Consider the following 22641-nt stretch of genomic DNA (forward strand, 5'->3'; position numbering starts at 1 on the left):
TTTGAAATATTTTTACTATTTAAAATAACTTTTTATTTTAATATATATTTTAAAATGTAATTTATTCCTGTGATCAACGCTAAATTTTCAGCATTATTCAGTCTTCAGTGTCACATGATCCTTCAGAAATCATTCTAATATGCTGATTTGCTGTTCAAAAATAATAATATTATTGTTATCAATATTTTAAGGATAATAATAACAAAGGATTATTTGATGAATAGAAAGATCCAAAGATCAGCATTTATCTGAAACAGAAAGCTTTTGTAACATTATACACTATATCATTCAAAATCTTTAAAGTTATTATAATTTTTTTTTTGGAAATTATATAAATTAATACTTTGTATTAATAATAGCTTTTATCAAAAGTGATGACAAAGACATTTATTATGTTAAAAAATATTTTTATTTCAGATAAATGCAGTTATTCTGAACTTTCTATTCATCAAAGAAACCTGAAAAAAATTCTGCTCAGCTGTTTTCAACATAATAATAATAATAATAAATTTTTGGAGCAGCAAATCAGAATATTAGAATGACTTCTGAAGGATCATGTGACTGGAGTAATGATGCTAAAAATTCAGCTTTAAAATCACAGGAATAAATTATATTTTAAAATACATTCAAATAGAAAACATTTATTTTAAATAGTAAAAATATTTCACAATATTACTGCTTTTGCTGTACTTTTGAATCAAATAAATGCATGCTTAGTGAGCAAAAGATAAGTCTTTAAAAAAAAAAAAAAAACATTAAAAAAACTTTTGACAGGTGTCCTAAATCGTAAATTCATTCGGTTGATTTCTTCCTCTGATCACAGCGGTGACAAATTCCTCAAAATCTGTAGTAACAATGGTTTTGCGTCTGTTTAACATGCCACATTTTTCAGGAGACTCGAGCGAGTCAGTGAATCGTTCGAGCGAACCGACTCGCTCATTAGTCAGACCGCGTGTGCGCGCAGGTCAGCGCTGTTTATGTTCCTCTGATCTCCGACGCGCGCTCAGCGTGCACGCGCCCCGCACAGGATGATCTTGTTACATTGTAGCGCGGCGTAACTGTGCGTCATAAAGAGGAAGAGCGTTTGATCCAGGCGAATAGAACGTTTTTAAACTTTTCATCGGATACCTTGTAATTCTTTGGCTACTCGAGAACGTTCGGAGCGCGGAGGAGCGAACCTTGATTTACGCAGCGGACGCGGGGAGGGGGTGGGGGGGGTTCGGTGTCGGACGGTGATTCCGGACTCGGTCCTGACCATCGAGATCCCCGTGGATGACCTCCAGAACCATGTATCCGCACGGAAGACCCCAGGTACAACAGCCTAACGAACTTTCCTTTCCAGATCTTCTCTGGCGGATCGTTGAGTTGCGCACTGGGGCCCTTTTTAATGTGCATTATGTTTGGTGTTAGGGTCAGGGTTAAGGTCACGATGAAGAGTTAATTACAGCGTTATGGGTTCAATGATTGATGCGCGGGCGAAGTAAACACACAGGCCTGGAGTCCCGTTACAGTTACCGTAAGATAAATATATAAATGAGCTTATTATTGAACAGCCTACGTTTTTTTAGATTGTACGTGGTTCTGTTCTGCGTCCACAGTTTTACTACACTTTTTACTATTATTTTAATTATATATTTATATGTAAATATGTATTGTTATTGTATATCACACACATAGCTTATGTTATTTGAATATATTACTGCATTTGACATGTATATCTACATTAATCTACAATATAGAAACCTCAAAAGGAACCACAATTTAGCAGGGGAAGCCCTTCTTCTCAAGCCACACACATTTAAACACAATTATAAAAAGCACACACACATAAATATAAGTACACGCACAAATGTTAATTGGAACAGGTATAATTCTTCTACATAATAATACTAATTATTAAATAATAAATAAATAAATAAATAAATAATAAAAAATAATTATTATTTATTATATTATTATTCTATTTTATGAAATAATCAATTTAATTTGTAATTATTGTGTGTGTGTGTGTGTGTGTGTGTGTGTGTGTGTGTGTGTGTGTGTGTGTATATATATATATATATATATATATGTAAAAAAATAATTAAAACAATGTTTTCATTAAATAAATGCAATTGTTATTTTAATATCAAATTAAAAATATCCTATTAACTACTTTTATGAAATAATTAATTTAATTTTGTATTATTTTTTATTGTGTGTGTGCACGTGTATGTATGTGTATATATTTTAATGATTTTAGTTAATAATATATATATATATATATATATATATATATATATATATAATTGTATAGGCTTAAATAATAAAAAATAATTTTTCTAATTTATAAATAATTATTTTAATTTGTAATTATTTTTGATTGTGTGTGTATGTATATATGTATGTGTAATTTTTTTAATTAATTTTTTACATAAATATATACTATATATATATATATGTAAAAAATAATTAAAACAATATATTCATTAAATAAGTGCAATGTATATTTTAATATCAAATTAAAATGACCTTTTAACCACTTTTATGAATTTAATTTTTAATTAGATTTTTATTGTGTGTGTATATATATATATAGTTATTGTATAAGTTGTAAAAACATATGTATATATATTTATATATATACACACACACACACACACACACACACTAATATTTAAAAAAGATATATAATGTTTATATAAATTTATGTAAAATATAAAAATTACAAAACACAATGTTTACATCAAATAAATACATTTAAAAATGTCTTTTTAACTACTTATATTACTATAAATATAAATATTGATATTAAATGATATATATATACACACAAATAAAACATATTTATATCTTATATATAAATATATGTAAAATATTAAAATAAAACAATGTTTACATCAAATAAATACAACAATTTTATATATATATTAGTATATTATATATACTAAATATTTACATTAAACATTTAAAATAAATGTAAAATAAATAAATGTAAATAAAAATATATGCACATATTTTTAAACTCATTTTTAGTTTTTCAGTGGTATTGTTTATTAAAAAGTCGATAAAACACTTGAGTTGTGAGAGTTAGATGGGCAGCTGTTCATGTGCAAAAGAGGAATGATGCATTATTCAAAGCAGAAATACAGTAGAAGGACATTCATGAACACAGGCAGAGATTTGTGGCTTGAGTTTGCTGTGTGCTGCGGAGGGATGGACAGATGGATGGACGGGTGAATGAATGGTTTGTTCGAGTTATTGCTGCATGTTGCTACATATGGATCCAGGCCACCCCACTCTCCACTGCAAATGTCATGTTCCATCATCGTCACTGGGCAACACGATACCACACACACACACACACACTGAGCTGCACTTCAAAGCTACCTTTGCTATGATGGCATGTTATTACAGGCCCATGGAGACCCAGTTTTGTGGTAACATGCATTAGCTTTAAAGTGAGGAATTTTCGTGTGCATAATGAATGACCTTTACAGAGTGTGCAAATGTGGTTGAGTTAGTTAGTGTGGGCTGTTTTTGCATCTGTGTGTTTAGTGGACAGTTTGTGGTGATATATAATGACTTTGTGTGCTGTTGCCTGCTGGGCCGCTGATGATCTGACTCCAGTGGGCAGCTTCTTTCTGCTCTCAAAACCCTATCAGATCTGATACAGGACGCTCATGCCTCTGTGATCCCAACCATTCAGATGCTGTTTTTTTTAGATCTTATGTTTTTATTTTAATATATGTTTTAGTAATTTGTGTCGTTATGTTACATTCATTTTTTAAAACAGATTTTTAATTGAATTTGTGTGCTGGATGTCTAGTGTTAATTTATTGTTATTAACATATTTGGTCTGCAACAGTGTCCTTTTAGTATCATTGAGGTACTATTACAGTTTTGTATTAACATTTTAAATTTGTTTTTATTTTTTGTTTTATTTTATTAATGTTTAATAATTTTGTTGTGCATTTTTGTTAGTTTCATTAGTTTTTATTTTTGTTTAATTTTTTATTTATATATTTTGTTACATTTAATTTGTTTGTTTTATGTTTTAGTGTATCAAGTTCAACTAAACAAAATTTTGCATTGGAAAAAAATATTTTTGTTACTGGTATTTTAGTATCGTTTAGTATAGATATTTTATAGATATAGTTGTTTTTTGATATTCTGATATTTTTCTATTTTGTTTTTTTATTTTATTTCTACTTTGAGTTCGTTTTTTTTTCTAATTTGCATTTTATTTTAGTTAAAGGTTTAGTATTTTGTAGCTGGAAAAAAAATATATAATATATTTTTATATATTTTATTTGGCATTTATTTTATTATATTTCAAGTAGCTAAACTGTTTAAATGGTTTAAGTTTAGTTAATTATAATAACCCTGATTCGATCACAAGTGCACAGATGAAAATGTTATTGTTATTTTATTATTGAGATATGATTATAATTTTTTTTATTTGTATTTATAGTAATTATAATTAGTTGGTTTTTTTTTACAATTTTTTTTTATTGAAGGAAAAACAGAGTAATATATTACATACAAAGATTTTTAACAAGGTTATTAGTTTTTATTTTTATTCTCTTTTTCATTTTAATTTTCTTTTAAATATGTCTTATTACCTTTTATTATTTTTTATTTCAGTTTTTGTACATCAAGGTAAAATTTCACGGAAATAGCTGGAAATATATGTAAGATTATTTTTTTTTCTATTATTTTATTTTATAATTTTATTTAATTTTTTATTTTATATTATTTTAATTTTATATTTCATTATTTTATATATTTTTTAAATTAAATTAAATTAAATTTAATTTAAAGTTAACTAAAAAGTTAAATTCAAGTAATTTTTTTTTATGTTTTTGGTTTAATTTTTAGTTTAGTTACCACAATTACCCCAATCTATCTCAAGTGCTCAGCTGAGAATTGTTTCCAATTTTTAATCAAACATTTTAAAACACAGATTGAACACAGGTCTTTGCTTTGCTTTGGATGCAAAATAAATATTATTATGTAAAATGAATTAAAAAGACAAAGGTAAACTGTGCATTTACAATTCAAAAGTAAACCAATAGCTCAGGAAACTAATGCCCACCAATAGTCAAGTATAAAAACAATGTATTAGGTTTATTAAAAATATATAGATAGATATGCAAATATATAAGTGGATTTAAAATCACACACACAGACTCGATTATGACATTCACAGTGCTTCATGAGAGTGGATGGTCACTGCTGCGCTCTTTGGCTTTTGGAGGATCTCGTATGTTATTTTTAAAAATCAATTTCTGCATGAGGAAATGAATGTGATTGTAGTTTGGGAACCGTACGGTTGCACTCTGTTTAGTCTGTGCAGTTGTGACCGGTTCACACAAGTGTGGCGTTAACACAGAAGCGGTGCGGTGTGAATATGTGACATCCGCATGTACATATGTGTGTGGTTGCCTGTATCAGTCACCATCTGTGCTGCATTTACTATCATTACGTTGATGGTGGTAATGATCAGATCTGGCTTTAACACACTGGCTCTACTAACACATTTAACAGAAAATCACATCCTGCCAGTTTTATATGCACATTTTTAAAATAATAGATTGAATATACTTACTTACAGTATGATTTGCTGGTTAATTTGCTGTAACAATTTAATTCTTAGATGCATATTTGCATTTAGCAGACGCTTTTCAATAGAGCAACATAAGCACACTGGAAAAAAAATCAGTAGAAAAATGGATAATGGATAACTTTTTCCATTAATTTACTTACAAAAACTTACAGAAAACCCCCAATTTTTCCATTAATTTCCCTCTTTTTTTAAACTAAATTTAATTAAATTTAATTTTATGTAATTTTATTTTATTGTTTTATTGATTTATTTTTATTGTTTTTAATTTAATTAAATTTAATTAAATTTTTATTTTATTGTATTGTATTTTATTTTATTTATTCAATTTTATTTTATTGTATTTTGTTTATTTTATTTTACTTTTTATTTTATTATTTTATTGTATTGTATTGTATTGTATTTTATTTTATTTTATTTTATTTGCTTTACTCTACTTTACTTTACTTTACTATTTCTTTTGGAAGTGTCCTGGCGGAAAACCCCAAATTTTTACATTTATTTTTATATATATTATTTATTCATTTATTTTTCAGCATATCATTGCAAAAGTAATAGTCTATGCAATTTTTTATTTCCCTCTGTTTCAGAAATGTAATTTAATTTTATTTTATTTTATTTACAATACAATACAATACAATAAATTTTTTTGTCAGTGGAATTTTTCCATTTATTTTATTTATTTGTATATACATTATTTATTTATTTTTCAGCATTGCATTTCATTGCAAAAGTAATAGTCTATACAATTTTTTTTAGCAGTGTCCTGGCAGAAAACCCCAAATTTTTTGCATTTATTTTAGTTTAGTTTAATTTAGTTTACAGCATTGCATTGCAGAAATAATAGACTAAATATACAAAATAAAATAAAAAGGAGATTAATTGAAAAATTTAGGGTTTTTGCAAAAAAAAATATTTTACTGCATTGCATTGCAAAAGGCATAGACTATAAGTCTATACAATTTTTTTGGCAATGTCCTGGCAAAAAAATCACTAACTTTTCCATTAATTTATTGTATTTTACCTATATTTCATTATAGATAACACACCTGTTAAATAAAATCAATACAGAAAATTGGACTAATATTTTACAGACAGTCACATATGTCAATATTTGCTGAGAAAAGCCCACAAATAAAGACCATTGGAGCCATCATTGACCTACAGTTCAGGGCAGTGTTTTTCTCTATTGAGATGTCAAATAGCAAAGCGAGGATCTGTTTACACAGGATATTGTTGGATTCAATCCGTGCTATTTTTAATTGTGTACACATGGGTTGGATGGACTGATTTGGCTGTTTTGTCATGTCTAACAGTCTCGCACCATTAACACAGTTTTCAAGATACTGACTTACTGTGTCAACTTTAAAAATGCACTCATTCTGTGCCGTCAGCTCTCAGTAAAAGTGGCTTGATGAAACATATCCCATGCTGTGACTGCAGAAATTGCAAAAATGAATGGGTGCCGTCAGAAAGAGAGTCCAAACATCTGAAAAATAACATTGCAATAATCCACAAGTAATCCACACCACTCCAGTCCATCAGTTAACATCTTGTGGAGAATAAACCTGCATGTTTGTAAGAAACAAATCCATAAATAAGACATTAAGAGTCCATAATCCATAAAAATGCTTCCTTCATGGAAAAAGTCCATCCTCTGTTGTCTCTCACATCAAAATCCACTCACATATTTGTTGTTTTGCACTGTTTACTCTTGTAAACAGTGTTTGATTTTGTGCATATTTCTCTCCTGATTCAGACAAGAGGACTTTTTCACTGGAGAAAGCAATATTATAGATAGAGGACTCTGTAAAAACGTCTTAATGATGGATTTGTTTCTTACAAACACACAGCTTTTCTCTTCACAAGATGGGACAAGAGTGGTGTGGATTACTTGTGGATTATTGTGAGGTTTTTATCAGCTGTTTGGACTCTCATTCTGACGGCACCCATTCACTGCAGAGGATCCATTGGTGAGCAAGTGATGGAATGCTACATTGCTTTAAATATTTAGATGAAGAAACAAACCCATCTACATTTTGAATGTCACTGATTTTTTTCTCTTGTAAATTCACCGAACCGGTATTATATTTTAGCTAAAGCATCACTTGCTTACAAGTAGATCCTCTGCAGTGAATGGGTGCCGTCAGAATTAGAGTCCAAAAACTGTGTGTTTGTAAGAAACAAATCCATCAAGACATTTTAACTTGAGAACATGCAGCTTTCGCTTCACAAGATGGACAGGAGTGCTGTGGATTATTGTGATGTTTTTATCAGCTGTTTGGACTCTCATTCTGACGGCACCCATTCACTGCAGAGGAAAAACTGCGTGTTTGTAAGAAACAAATCCATCAAGACTTTTTTAACTTGATAACATTCAGCTTTTCGCTTCAGTAGGTGTTAATTGATAGACTGGAGTTGTGTGGATTACTTTTATCAGCTGTTTAGACTCTCATTCTGACGGCACCCATTCACTGCAGAGGATCCATTGGTGAGCAAGTGATGCACTGCTACATTTCTTTAAATATTTAGATGAAGAAACAAACCAATCTTCATTTTGAATGTCACTGATTTTTTTCTCATGTAAATTTACCTAACAGTTATTAGCTAAAGGATCACTTGCTCACTAATAGCTCGTCTGTCGTGAATGGGTGCCGTCAGAATTAGAGTCCAAAAACTGCGTATTTGTAAGAAACAAATCCATCAAGACGTTTTTAACTTGAGAACATGCAGCTTTTCGCTTCAGTAGGTGTTAATTGGTAGACTGGAGTTGTGTGGATTACTTTTATCAGCTGTTTAGACTCTCATTCTGACGGCACCCATTCACTGCAGAGGATCCATCGGTGAGCAAATGATGCAATGCTACATTTCTTTAAATATTTAGAGGAAGAAACAAACCCATCTACATTTTGAATGTCACTGATTTTTTTTTCATGTAAATTCACCTAACAGGTATTAGCTAAAGGTGATGGCAAATGATGCAATGCTACATTTCTCCAAATCTTTTCTGATTAAGAAACAAACTCATCTACATCTTGGAGGCCACTTTATGTTTGCATAAAGTTTTGTTATTTTTTGCTAATTAATGGTGTCAGATGAAGATGTAAAATGAACAGCCCTAATAAACAGCTGAAGTGCAGCGGCTGTGTGTGTGTGTTTGTGTGTGTGTGTGTGTGTGTGTGTGTGTGTGTTTGTGTGTGTGTGTGTGTGTGTGTGTGTGTGTGTGTGTGTGTGTGTGTGTGTGTGTGTGTGTGTGCGTGCGCTAGAGGCGGCGGTGCATGGTGTCAGTTCTCATCAGAGCAGTATTGTGTATCGAGGCCTTAACAAGCTGCTCATCAGAGCTGATGTACAGTACGGATGCAGTCTCCTGGAATGAGACGATCACTCCGAACAGATGTGCTTGGTTTTTTCCTCTTCTGAACAGCTCTGTTTTTGCCAATAGCAGCAATCCGCACAGGAAGCGTCGATTGGGAACGCAGCAGGTTCATGTGTCGTTTGCACACACACGGCTGTTTCTGCTCTTGTATTTGTGCCACATGTGCTGAATATTTCAGCAGCCTACGGTTATTCACGGCTCTGTGATTTCCTCCCTCCCCTCTGCGTCTCTATCTCTTGTCTGAAAGTGCCCTGCACAGTAAACAGTGTGAGATAGATGACTGCGTTCTTTCAGGGCTGGTGTGAGAGGAACAGTCTGTGTGACAATTCATGGCTCTGTCCTGCTGTACTCGGCTCTCAACGCCCTCTTGTTTCCCAACCAAAGCCTCGATTCCTCTGAATATCTGCTCTTTACCATATCCCACCGTGCATATATATCTTTCAGTGCATCATTTGTTATATTGATGCAAAATGCATAGTCCGCAAATAATCATTTTGGCACGTCCAACCAACTAATTAGTTTATAACAGACTAATGAACTAGTTATTTTATTTTACTTTGATGCAAAAGTGCAAGTCATTTTTGATGGCAAGGTCGAACAGACAAAATGTTATTTGATTTGTGCAAGCCCATACATTGTTTGGCATTGTCAAACTGAAAAAAATGCAAAAGTGCAATAGTCAGTAAATCATTTTTGTTGGCAAGGTCTAACAGACAAAATGTTATTTATTTTATTTTGATTGAATGTTTTTATTATTTATTTTATTTTATTGTTTATTTATTTTATTTTTAATGTAAAAGGCAAAGTTCAAGTCCATACAGCATAATTTGTTGGCACTGTCTAACAGACAAAATGATTTTATTTTATTTTATTTTATTATTTTATTTTATTTTGTTTTTATCCATACAGTGTCATTTGTTGGCGTTGTCTAACAGACAAAATGCTGTTTATTTTATTGAATTTTTTATGTAAAAGTCATAATGCAAGTCCACACAGCATTGTTGGCATTGTCTAACATTTTTAGTTTATTTTGTTTTGTTTTATTTTTAATGTAAAAAGCAAAGTTCAAGTCCATACAACATAATTTGTTGGCACTGTCTTACAGACAAAATGGTTTTATTTTATTTTAAATGTAAAAAGCATACTTTTTTGGCACTAAGAGAAAAATATCAAAAATTAATATTTAAAATTTTATTTTATTTTATGTAATGTAATGTAAAAGGCATAGTCCAAGTCCATACAGCATCATTTGTTGGCATTGTCTAACTATTTTATTTTATTTTTAATGTAAAAAGCATACTGCAAGTCCATGCAGTATCATTTGTTGGCACTGTTTAACATTTTATTTTATTTTATTTTATTTTATTTTATAATTATTTTTTTATTATTGTAAAAGGCAAAGTCCCAGTCTATACAGCATACTTTGTTGGCACTGTTCAACAGACAAAATGTATTTTTTTATTTTATTTTATTTTAAATGTAAAAAGCATACTTTTTTGACACTGTCTAAATGTCACTTTTTAATTTAATTTAATTTAATTTAATTTAATTTAAATTTATTTTATTTCATAATAGGCATAGTCCAAGTCCATACAGCATCATTTGTTGGCCTTTTCTAACTATTTAATTTTATTGTATTTTATTTTTGAATGTAAAAAGCATACTGCAAGTCCATAGAATATCATTTGTTGGCACTGTCTAACAGTTTTATTTTATTTTATTTTTTTATTATTGTAAATGGCATGTCTGTACAGCATAATTAGTTGGCACTGTCTAACAGACAAAATGTAATTTTTTATTTTATTTTATTTTAAATGTAAAAAGCATACATTTTTTGGCACTGTCTAACAGATAAAATGTCATTTTATTTTATTTTATTCTTTATATTTTATTTTATTTCATGTAAAAGGCATAGTCCAAGTCCAAACTGTATCATTTGTTGGCATTGTCTACCAGACAAAATGTAATTTTATTTTATTTTTACTGTAAAAGTCAGAATACAGAAGTCCATACAGCACTGTTGGCCTTTTCTTTTCTTATCATTATTTTTACTTTTTATGTAAAAGGCATAGTGCAAGTACATACAGAGTAATTTCGTGACATTGTCAAAATGCCAATTTTTTAGACAAAATGCTATTTTTTTTAATTGTAATTTGAATGTAAAAGGCATAGTGGAAGTCTGTAGATCATTATTGTCTAACAGACAAGTGTTGTCGTAGATTATAAGACGTGCTGTTAGCCATTAGTGATGGTCTGTCTTCTATCAGGGGTCGTATCAAGGTGAATATTGAATATGTGCTTGCGGTCAGTCTCGTGTTTTTGATAAAGCTGATTAAACAAAGCTTTTATTGTGAACGGCAGGGCCATATAAAGTGTCTCTTTACTCATGCAATGAAGCCTCCTTTGTGCGGTCAGTGACAGTGTGTGTGTGTGTGTCTATCAGAGGATTTGATTGTGTATTTGCACTTACCCTAAAGGTATTTTTTAATGTTTTAATGAGTTTAGTTAAACATCTGTTTGTGATAGTTTTCATTACTGCGTGTGATGAATTATGGCCGGCATAGACACAAGCTGCAGGCTTTTCCCGCAGTGCCTTTCTTATCGTTTTAAATTCTTAATGGCATTGCTTGTATTAAATACAATAGGACAGAGAGGTGTCTGAATGTAACTTAAGAATGATAAGCAATATTGAAGTATTGGGGTTTTTGATTAAGTCTGATTTGAACTGTACTGTGTGTGTCAGCGCTGCACTGATTGTGTGTCATCATAATGCATTACTATAATCAGATTACTAGGTTTTACTTTCATTTAATGGACAGTTTCCTGTTTTTGCTGTTACTTGCATGTAAAGGTTCAGTTAGCCAAGGCTAATTTCACATCCAACAATATTTCACATGTTGACTGCACCTGCTTTCTTCTAGGTAGCACACATACATGCATACTTCATCTGTGAATGAATTGAAATTGAAATGTTATTTGTTAAGGCCGTAGTAGCAAAAATCACTGTGGATTCTTGGCCATGATTCAATAGTAATGCCATGGTTTTGAAAGGTTTTTATTATAAAGTCTTACTATGGATATTTCCTATAATGTGTCGTATGCAAAATGTAAAAACATACAAAAAAAAAAAAATTGTATAAATTGAGCAAATCCATACAGATCATTCATCCCTATTTTTATTTTTATTTTATTTTATTTTTTTATTTTAATGCAAAAGGCATTGTGCTGCCCATACTATTTTATTTTATTTAATTTTACTTTTTTTATTAAGAAATTGAGCAAATCCATACAGATCATTTATCTTTGTTTTTTGTTTTTGTTAGTTTTTTTTGTCTGTAAAATGTTGCCTTTTTTATAATTTTATTTACAATATTTTTTAATGATTTATTTTATTTCATAAGGCATTGTGCAAAACCATACAGCATTATTTATTCCCGTTTTTGGACAATGTTGTCATTTTGTTTGTTGTTTTTTTTGTTTGTTTATTTAATTATTTATTTTTATTGGTATAGGCATAGTCCATATTAAAGCATTTTATTTTATTTTTATTTTTATTTTTAAGGCATTGTGCAAGTCCATACTGCCTCATTTGTTGCCGTTTATGATTTTATTTTAATGTAATGTATAAGGCATAGTGCGTTAAAGCAGTTTATTTTATTTTATTAAGGCATTGTGAAAGTTCATACAGCATCATTTATTCCTGTTTTTTGTACAATGTTGCCATTTTATTTATTTATTTATTTTTATTCATAAATGCATAGTGCATTTCCATACCGCCTTATTTGTTGCTGTTTATGATTTTATTTAGCTATAATGAAAAAGGTATAGTGCATGTTAATACAGTGTATTTTATTTTATGAAGGCGTTGTGCATACAGCATCATTTTATTTATTCCCGTTTATTTTTTTATGTATGTAAGTCCATACTACCTCATTTGTTGCTGTTTGATGTTATTTTACTGTAATGAAAAGGCATAGTGCATGTTTTTATTTTATTTTATTTTATTTTATTTGTGGCATAGTGCAAGTCCAAACAGCGTAATCATACGAGATATTGTGCTAAATAAAAATACCCAAAATGTTTTATTCATACTTATGCCCTACCAAATAACACTGGGAACATGTATTAACGAAAACAATAGCCGACTCAAATTTTGGTCTCTTGTGTGTTAAATGAAGAACTGAAAGTACAATTTGCCATCTCTCCTATTGTCCTCCTGAGATTACCTAACATGATTACTCCATACAGAATAATTAGCCAAGTAATCCCATTACAATGTAGGAATAATGAATAATAAGGTTAACCGGCTGTTTTAGACTAATTTCCCTCACAATACTCTTGTGTTTTCAGGCTCCGCTGGTGTCAGGCCACGCTGGCATGAAATTCACAGTCCTGGAAACTCTCGACCATATAAAAGAGGAATTCCAGCTGTTCCAGGCCCAGTATCACAGGTACAGACACACGACCTTCATTTCACTTCATTCAGTGCCATATTATTCACACAAACTCTCCTCAGTGGACTCCTAAAATCAAACCGATGTTAAAAAGCTCCCCTTGTTCCTTGATGTTTACTGCTGTTTACTTCATTTTCTGTAATTGCATCTACATTTCCTTTTATTATGTTGTGATTCAGATCAGTAGAAATGATCTACGTCGTCTTTGAACTGCAGTCGGGATCACCTGTGCAAAGCTGATGAGATTATCAAAGCGTAATGCTCTAAAATCACTCCAGCGACTAGAAACGCATGTATTAGCTGATACAGACTATTAGCTGGCTAATCCTGATTGTCTCATTAGGAGCAATTACAAAAGCTACTGAACATCTTTCTTTAGAACAGTAAACATTAATGTACATTAGAAAACTGCTTCAATAATACACTATCAAAGTCCCTTTAAGGCAAGTCATGTCACTCGGCGGCCATCTTTGAAACGCTACTCGGGCAGGCAAGTGCAGCTCCTATCTCTTTGAATGGGGAAACATCAAATTCTCCAAAACTGTTCATCAAGCTTACGATTAAATTTCATATTTTAAATCTCCAAAGAACTCCGACAAGAACTGCCTCATAAATATGGTTCCTTGTGCTCCAATAGCATTAAAAAAACGCTTATTTTTCTGGCTGAATGAGCCAGTGCGCATGCGCAGTACTGAGCGCACGTCTGTTTCTATAGCAACCGGGACTTCTAACGGCAGCTGCAGTGATGCGCTGACTTTACTATTCAACGATTGGCTCTTTCACTAAGAAGGTGGGGCTTCGCGGCCATAATGAGCGTTGCATTTTTCCCCATTCAAAACTACACGAGTGACATGTCTTGGGTATTCTATAGTCTTTGACTATATGTATGTAGCTGAAACACATTTATTCTAGAGGTGGTTTTGTTTGTGCCCCTAACTGACCACTGAGAGCTGTCACATGACCTGTACACAGAGTCACATGACCTCACAATGTGTGTCATTTTCTGTTTTTCAGTTTGAAGCTGGAATGTGAGAAGTTGGCGAGCGAGAAAACAGAGATGCACAGACATTATATCATGGTAAGAGTGATATCCAACAACATATACCCATAATGCCCAGCTGTGACTGAGCTGATATTGATATGGGCTTTTCAGTGTAATGCCAGTATATACAGTCACACTAAAAATATATCACAATGGGAAACTTGGAATAAATAAATAATATAAAAAGTATTATTTTATTTAATTATAATTATTTCATTATTATTAATAATAATTCATAAAGTTATAATAATAAATATTTAATAATAATAGTTATTATATATATATATATATATATATATATATATATATAAATAATTAAATAATTATATATTATAGAAATAATCATATAGAAAATCAAACAATTATAATTGAAGAATTATATATTATGTAAACAATTATTGGAAATAAATAATTATAATTTATATATGTATAATATAAAAAATAATATTTATAATTATTAATAATTAATGAATTAATGATTATTAATTATTTATAATAATATATTAAATAATAAATTAAATATTATCTGTATGTATGTATGTATATATATATATATATATATATATATATATATATATACATATATATAATGTAAAGAATTATTAGAATTAAATCTTATTTTATTTAATTATAATTTTTTTTAATTATTACTAATTTATAAATATAATATGATATAATTAAATAGTAAGTATCTTATTGTAATTGTAATGTAATTAATTGATTATATATATGCACACAAATATATATTATGTATGTACATAATTATTATAAATAATTGTTTAATTATATTTAATTATTAAAGAAAATTTGAAATATATTTATATATATTTATATATAATTAAGTAATAAATTTTTAATAATTATATATATATATATATATATATATTATAAATAAATAATTATATATTATGTAAATAATCATTCTAAGTACTTAATAAGTTAGTAAAGTAATCTATTACATTATAAAGTTTTGGTAATCAGACTACTTTCTGATTACTTTGACCTAATTTGTCAATCACATTGATTTAAATATGATAATCTCATTTAAATAATGAAAAAGAAAAATTATGGACAATCAATAAAATATAAATAATTTATTGCTATTGGATAAATAAAATGTAATCAATAAAACTGTAGTCTGATTACAATTATTTGTGCACAAATGTAATATAATTACAAGTTCTTCATTTTTGGAATCTGATAAAATAATCGAGATTACATGTAATCGGTTACTACAGAGCATTGTGTTTATAAAGTTTAAGGATTTTGAGAATTTAAATTAAAATTGAGAAATTAAAAATGTATTGTATTTCACATATCTATTTGAAATTCATTAAAAAAGATTGACTATAAAAGTGTATAGTCTATTTAAAAGGATTAACAGCAGACAAAAATGTACTGAAAAATGATAAGTGATGGAGTTAAGATCCTGTAGTTCACTTGAACAATATTAAACGCATGCCCTGAATGCACTACTGGATATAAATCACTTTGGTCAAATGATGATCTACACACATTAATATAAAAGAGAAATGAGTGTCAGGTCTTTGACTGTGAATATGGGTCATTTCTGGCCTCTGGTAACACACGTAGAGCATTTGTGTCATATGGGTGGATGTAATTGTGATTTATGTGGTGTAATTGAACTGCCCTTGTTTCCTTCCACAGTATTATGAAATGTCTTACGGGCTGAACATTGAAATGCAGAAGCAGGTGAGTGACTGATGTGCCGTTTGCAGGCTGATTTCATTACGGATCAGCATGATCTCTGTGTAATGAGCTTTACGGTATGAGGTGTCCTTGTGTGCGGGAATTATGGGGTCTGCTTGGCAGGTTAGTGATGGCACTGGATGAACAAAACGCTAATTGCAAGGACGATCATGTCCAAGGGTTTGTTAGGGATGGAACAGGATTTTTGCAGTAAGTCTCCAGTTGCTGGGATTGAACCTCAACCGTCATATCAGCAGCAGACATTTATGTATTAAATTTCAGGTGTTGCATCCATTTAAAAAAGAATTGGAGTTTGTAAAAAGTCTCTTCTGCTCACCAAGGCTGCATTTATTTGATCAAAAATACAGTAAAAACTGTAATATTGTGAAAAAATATTACAATTTAAAATAACTGTGTTCTATTTGAATATATGTTAAAATGTAATTTATTCTTGTGATGCAAAGCTGAATTTTCAGCATCATTACTCAGGTCTTCAGTGTCAGATGATCCTTCAGAAATCGTTCTAATATGTTGATTTTGTGGAAAACATTTTGCTGTAGTCAAATCTGTACTGTATGCATCTCAGTGTTCCAGTGTTTTGTTGGGTATTTATTGTGAAGCGGGTTTTAAGCCTGACTACTCGATATGAGCAAACACACACACGCTAGAGTGGGCTAATCCAGATAAGACCCCTGCATCTCTCCTCGTTTTCCAGGCCATCTGTTGGAAATGCCTGGATTTGAGAGTGTATGTGGGTCAGAGTGTGTGGGATCAGCCTGTATGGGAGTGTGTACATATGTGAGCTCTCTCTCTCTCTCTGTGTGTGTGTGTGTGTGTGTGTGTGTGTGTGTGTGTGTGTGTGTGTGTGTGTGTGTGTGTGTGTGAGTGAGTGAGTGTAGTGTATTAAAAGCACCTCTGACAGTCAGGAAAGACCCTTTGTGTTCTATCTATCTATCTATCTATCTATCTATCTATCTATCTATCTATCTATCTATCTATCTATCTATCTATCTATCTATCGTTTTATTATTCTGTCGTTCTGTTGTTTTATCGTTCTTTCGTTTGTTCTGCCGTTCTATAATTGATTCTATCTATTGTTCTATCGTTCTATTTCTTGCTCACCGTTTTATCGTTCCATCTTTTGTTCATTATTCTGTTGTTCTATCTATCGCTTGTTTTATCATTCTGTTTCATTCTGTCGTTCTATCTATTGTTCTATCATTCTATCGTTCTTTCGTTTGTTCTGTCGTTCTATCATTCTTTCGTTCTATCTATTGTTCTATCATTCTATCTGTCATTCTATTCTATCTTTTGTTCTTTCGTTCTATCTATTGTTCTATCGTTCTCTCTTGCTCATTTTACCGTTCCATCTTTCATTCATTATTCTGTTATTCTATCTATTGCTTGTTTTATCATTCTATCTTTCATTCTAACTATCATTTTATCATGCTATCCTACTTTCGTTTGTTCTGTTTTAACGTTTTTTGTTCTGCCGTTCTATTTATTGTTTTATCTAACATTCTATCTATCGCTCATTGTTCTATCATTCTATCATTCACATATCGTTTTATTATTCTGTTGTTTTATTGTTCTTTTGTTTGTTCTGTCATTCTATCATTCATTCTATTGTTCTATCATTCCATCTCTTGCTCATCGTTTTATCATTCCATCCTTCATTCATCATTCTGTTGTTCTATCTATCATTTTGTTGTTTTACCATTCTATCGTTCTTTCATTTGTTCTGTTGTTCTACCGTCCTTTTGTTCTATCTATTCTATCAATCTATCTATTGTTCTAGCATTCCATCTATTGTTCTATCGTTCTCTCTTTCTCATCGTTTTATCGTTCCATCTTTTGTTCATTGTTCTTTTGTACTATCTATCATTCTGTCGTTTTATAATTCTATCGTTTGTTCTGTTTTGTCGTTCTTTCGTTTGTTCTGTTGTTCTATCTATTCTATGATTTTATCTATTGCTCTATCATTTTTATCTATCGCTTATTGTTTTATCATTCTATCTTTCGTTCTGCCATTCTATTGTTCTATTATTCTGTCTGTTTTGCTTTATCATTGTGGCATTCTTTCATTTGTTCTGTTGTTTTAAACGTTTGTCTATCGTTTATCTATTGTTCTATTATTGTATTGTTCTAACATTCCATCGTTCTATTGCGCATTCTCATTTTATCGCTCATTTTATCTTTCATTCTGTTGTTCTTTCTATCTTCATTTGTTCTGTTGTTATATCTAACTTTCTATCTATTGGTTTATCGTTCAATCTATCGTTTTAGCGTTCTGTCTCTCGTTCTATCTATCGCTCATCATTTTATGGGTCTGTAGTATCTATCTATCTATCTATCTATCTATCTATCTATCTATCTATCTATCTATCTATCTATCTATCTATCGTTCTATCGTTCTGTCACTCATCGTTCTATCGTTCTCTATTGTTCTATTTATCGCTCATCATTTTGTTCTATCTTTTGTTCTATTGTTTATTGTTTTATCATTCTATCTATTGTTCTATCTATCGCTCTTTTTTCGTTCTATCTTTCGTTCTGTTGTTCTACTGTATCTATTGTTCTATAATTTTATCATTCTATTGTTCTGTCATTTTATCAACTGTTTTATCGTTTATCGTTTTAACATTCTATCGTTCTGTCGTTCTATCTATATATCGTTCTATCTTTCATTTTGTCGTTCTATCTATTGTTCTAGCATATTATCATTCTGTTGTTCTGTCGTTCTATCTATTGCTCTAGCTATCAGTCTATCGTTCGTTCTATCATTCTAACACTCATCATTCTATTGTTCTCTCTATCATTCTCTCTATATTATTTATCGTTCTATCTTTCAATCTTTTATTCTGTCCTTCTATCTATCTCTTGTGCTATTGTTCGTTTTATTTATTCTATCGTTCTATCTATCGCTCAGTTTTATCATTCTGTCTCTCATTCTGTCATTCTATCTATCTCTTGTTCTGTCATTCATTCTATCTATTTTATCATTCTATCTATTGTTCTATTTATCACTCATCGTTTCTTTCATTCTGTAGTTTTATCTACTGTTCTATCGTTTGTTGTTTTATCATTCTATCCTTTGTTCTATTATTCTATCGTTCTATCTATCGCTCATTGTTTTTTGTTCTATCTTTTAATCTGTCATTCTATCTATTGTTCTATCATTTATCGTTTTCTCATTCTATTCTTTCGTTCTATCGCTCATTGTTTTATTGTTGATCTTTCATATAATTCTATCTGTCGTTCTATCATTCCATCTATTGTTCTATCTCTTGCTTATCGTTTTTAATTATTTTAAATCATTTTATAAACAATTTTTAACTCGTAATTCATATTTTATTTATACATATTTATACTCACAATTCATAATTTTAAGTTTCTAATAGCTTTTTCTTTTACTTTGACTAAAATGCCATGCAAGTTTTGATGATGAATATAACGTTTTTGTTAATAATATGCAAACTGCAGCAGACCAGACTTTAACCAAATTTTATTAAGCTATCAAACCACTGATCTATACATCAGTGTTTCAGACACAGGGTATGAAAGATTACTCAACATATAATTATCAAATCTATAATATGAAAATGCTCCTGAACAAACAGCGCATACTTACGCATTAGCTACTGTTCAAGAAACAATCCAATAAACCTCATTTATCCTGCCTGTTTTCTTTAGTACGCCGTCTGCTGTTTGATGGGAATTTGTGTGTGTTTGTTTTCTGCAGGCAGAGATTGTAAAGCGGCTCAGTGCTATATGCACTCAGATCATTCCACTGCTATCCCAAGAGGTGAGCAAACACGCACACACACACACACACACACACACACACACCCTCTCTGAGCTGCTCTCCCCCCGCGGGCTATTTACACATGAATTATTTACAGCAAAGGTGGTCATCAACAGAGAGCTTCCAATCGCCCACCTCTTTCCTGGATCAATATTTCATACTGTTCTTTTCTAAGCCACGCTGAGTGGATTTGGTTATTTTGTAATCGTAACGCCCTCTGGGAACAGCAGGCCTGCCACAGAGACAACAACAACTCTTTTCAGTTGACCTGCTGTTCGTGGCACATGCACTTCTGCTTTGTTTGTGGTTTTTCACGATGAAAGGTGCTGTCGTGTTGCAGGTTTCGCCTCGGGTGTAGTTTTGCATGTTTGGTCTTGATCTTTGAATATCTTCTCTATTAGCTGGTTTGTTTTATTCATGCTTCATGTGTGATGGTGCATGTGTGAATTTGTATTCTTGCAGCATCAGCATCAGGTGGCTCAAGCAGTGGAAAGATCCAAACACGTCAGCATGGCCGAGCTCAACGCTATCATCGGGGTGAGTCTGTTATCCTTCATGTCTCTTCTGCTCACCAAGCCTGCATTTATTTGATCCAGAGTACAGAAAAACAGTGAAATTTTAAAATATTTTTACTATTTAAAATAACTGTTTTCTATTTGAATATATTTTAAAATGTAATTTATTCCTGTGATCAAATCTAAAATTCCAGCATTATTAGTCCAGTCTTTAGTGTCACATGATCCTTCAGAAAGCATTCTCAAGAAACATTTTTTCATTATTATTATTATCAATATGTAAAACAGTTGAGTATATTTTTTTCTGGATTCTTTGATGAATAGAAAGATCCAAAGACCCATTTATCTGAAATTAAAAAAGCGTTTGTAACATTATACACTATACCATTCAAAAGCTTGGAGTCAAGAGTTTTTATTTTTATTTTTGGGGGGGAAAGAAATTATAGAAATTAATACTTGTGTTTAGCGAGGATGCTTTAAATTGATCAAAAGTGATGATAAAGACATTTATAATGTTACAAATATTTTTATTTCAGATAAATGCTTACGTTCTATTTATTAAAGAAACCTGGACATACAATTTAATAATAATAATAAATGTTTTTTAAGCAGCAAATCAGAATATTAGAATGATTTCTGAAGGGTCATGTGACTGGAGTAATGATGCTAAAAACTCAGCTTTGAAATCACAGGAATAAATTACATTTTAAAATATATTTAAATTGAAAAATTATTATTTTAAATTGCATAAATATTTCAAAATTGTACTGTTTTTGCTGTATTTTGGATCAAATAAATGCAGGCTTGGTGAGCGGAAGATATTTCTTTAAAAAAACATAAAAAATCTTTTGACTGGTAGTGTACTTGAATAAAAAAAATGAAATAAGATAATTAAAAAAAAAAAGTAAACTTGTTCTCATAGAAACACTTCTTATTTTCATTTAGTTTTAGTTTATTTTCATTTATGTTGATGTACTAAAATAACTAAAATTGAAATAAAAATCAATTATAAAACTATTATTAATACTATATATACTAAAAATAGATATACTAAAAAATAGCCAAAGGGACACAAATGTTTAAAAAAAAAATTACAAAAACTTTAAATAAAAGTAAATAAAAAACTAAATATAAAAATAAAAGCTAGTTCAAATTATCAATAAATAAAACTATGGGTCAATATGGGTCAAATTTCTATTCGTTCATTCAGAGTAACAGATATATTTATGTAAAAATTAAACAACATACTTATTCTGAATTGTACTTAAAATATATAAAAGAAAACGCGATCATTCTCATTTTTATTATATTTTATAATTAATTATGCTTGAGACCATAGATATATATATGTAGATATAGAAACACAGAAAAACAGACATACAGTACTGTGCAAAAGTCTTAGGCCACTAGTATTTTCACTAACAAAAAATGGTTTTAAATCAGTTATTTCTATCTTTTCCTATAGTGTTTTAGTAGGACAAATCAGTTTACATTTCAAAATATTATTTTGCCATGTAAGATTTTTGTTTGCACAAGGAGTCACACAGAGATCTGATCTCATCATCATCCAGTCTGTCTGGAATGACATAAAGAAACAGATCAAACTGAGACAGACTAAATCCAGAAAAACTGTGGCAACGTCTCCAAGATGCTTCAAGAAACCTACCTGCAAAGCTACAGTACTCTTAAAAGTTTTAGGCACTTGTGTAAAAACGCTGTAAAATGAGGATGCTGTCAAAAATAGTGTCATAAATAGATATTAATCAATTAACTTTTTCTAAATGAAATCAACATTTGGTGTGACCATCCTTTGTGTTTAAAGCAGCTTTCGCCCTAGGTGCACTTGCACATATTTTTCAGGTAGCTTTGTAGATAGGTCTCTTAAAGCATCTTGGAGATGTTGCCAGTTCTTCTTGATGTAGTCTGTCTCAGTTTGCTCTGTCTCTTCATGTGACTCCAGACAGACTGGATGATGATGAGATCAGATCTCTGTGTGGAGCACTGGCTGATGTCAGACTCCTGGTGCAATCAAAATCTCACTGGATTATTACAATTAATGGCAAAATGAATATTTGGAAATGTAAACTGATATTTCCTGCTGACACACTACAGCAAAAGATAGAAATTACTGACT

At 30.6% G+C, this 22641-nt stretch overlaps 1 protein-coding gene across 1 annotated transcript in view; it reads left to right on the forward strand.

Moving 5' to 3' along the window:
* Nucleotides 1–1003: 1003 nt before the first annotated feature.
* Nucleotides 1004–22641, forward strand: part of tle2c (TLE family member 2, transcriptional corepressor c) — a 31611-nt gene continuing 9973 nt past the window's right edge. The window contains exons 1-7 of the mRNA XM_073848525.1: nucleotides 1004–1311; nucleotides 13332–13432; nucleotides 14450–14513; nucleotides 16146–16190; nucleotides 19930–19992; nucleotides 20455–20567; nucleotides 22430–22457. Coding sequence (XP_073704626.1) covers nucleotides 1273–1311; nucleotides 13332–13432; nucleotides 14450–14513; nucleotides 16146–16190; nucleotides 19930–19992; nucleotides 20455–20567; nucleotides 22430–22457 — 453 coding nt within the window. The 5' untranslated portion in view covers nucleotides 1004–1272. The remainder of the gene's footprint in view (nucleotides 1312–13331; nucleotides 13433–14449; nucleotides 14514–16145; nucleotides 16191–19929; nucleotides 19993–20454; nucleotides 20568–22429; nucleotides 22458–22641) is intronic.

This window comes from Garra rufa, chromosome 10 (genome assembly GCF_049309525.1).
Source record: "Garra rufa chromosome 10, GarRuf1.0, whole genome shotgun sequence".
NCBI classification, from domain to species: Eukaryota; Metazoa; Chordata; class Actinopteri; order Cypriniformes; family Cyprinidae; genus Garra; species Garra rufa.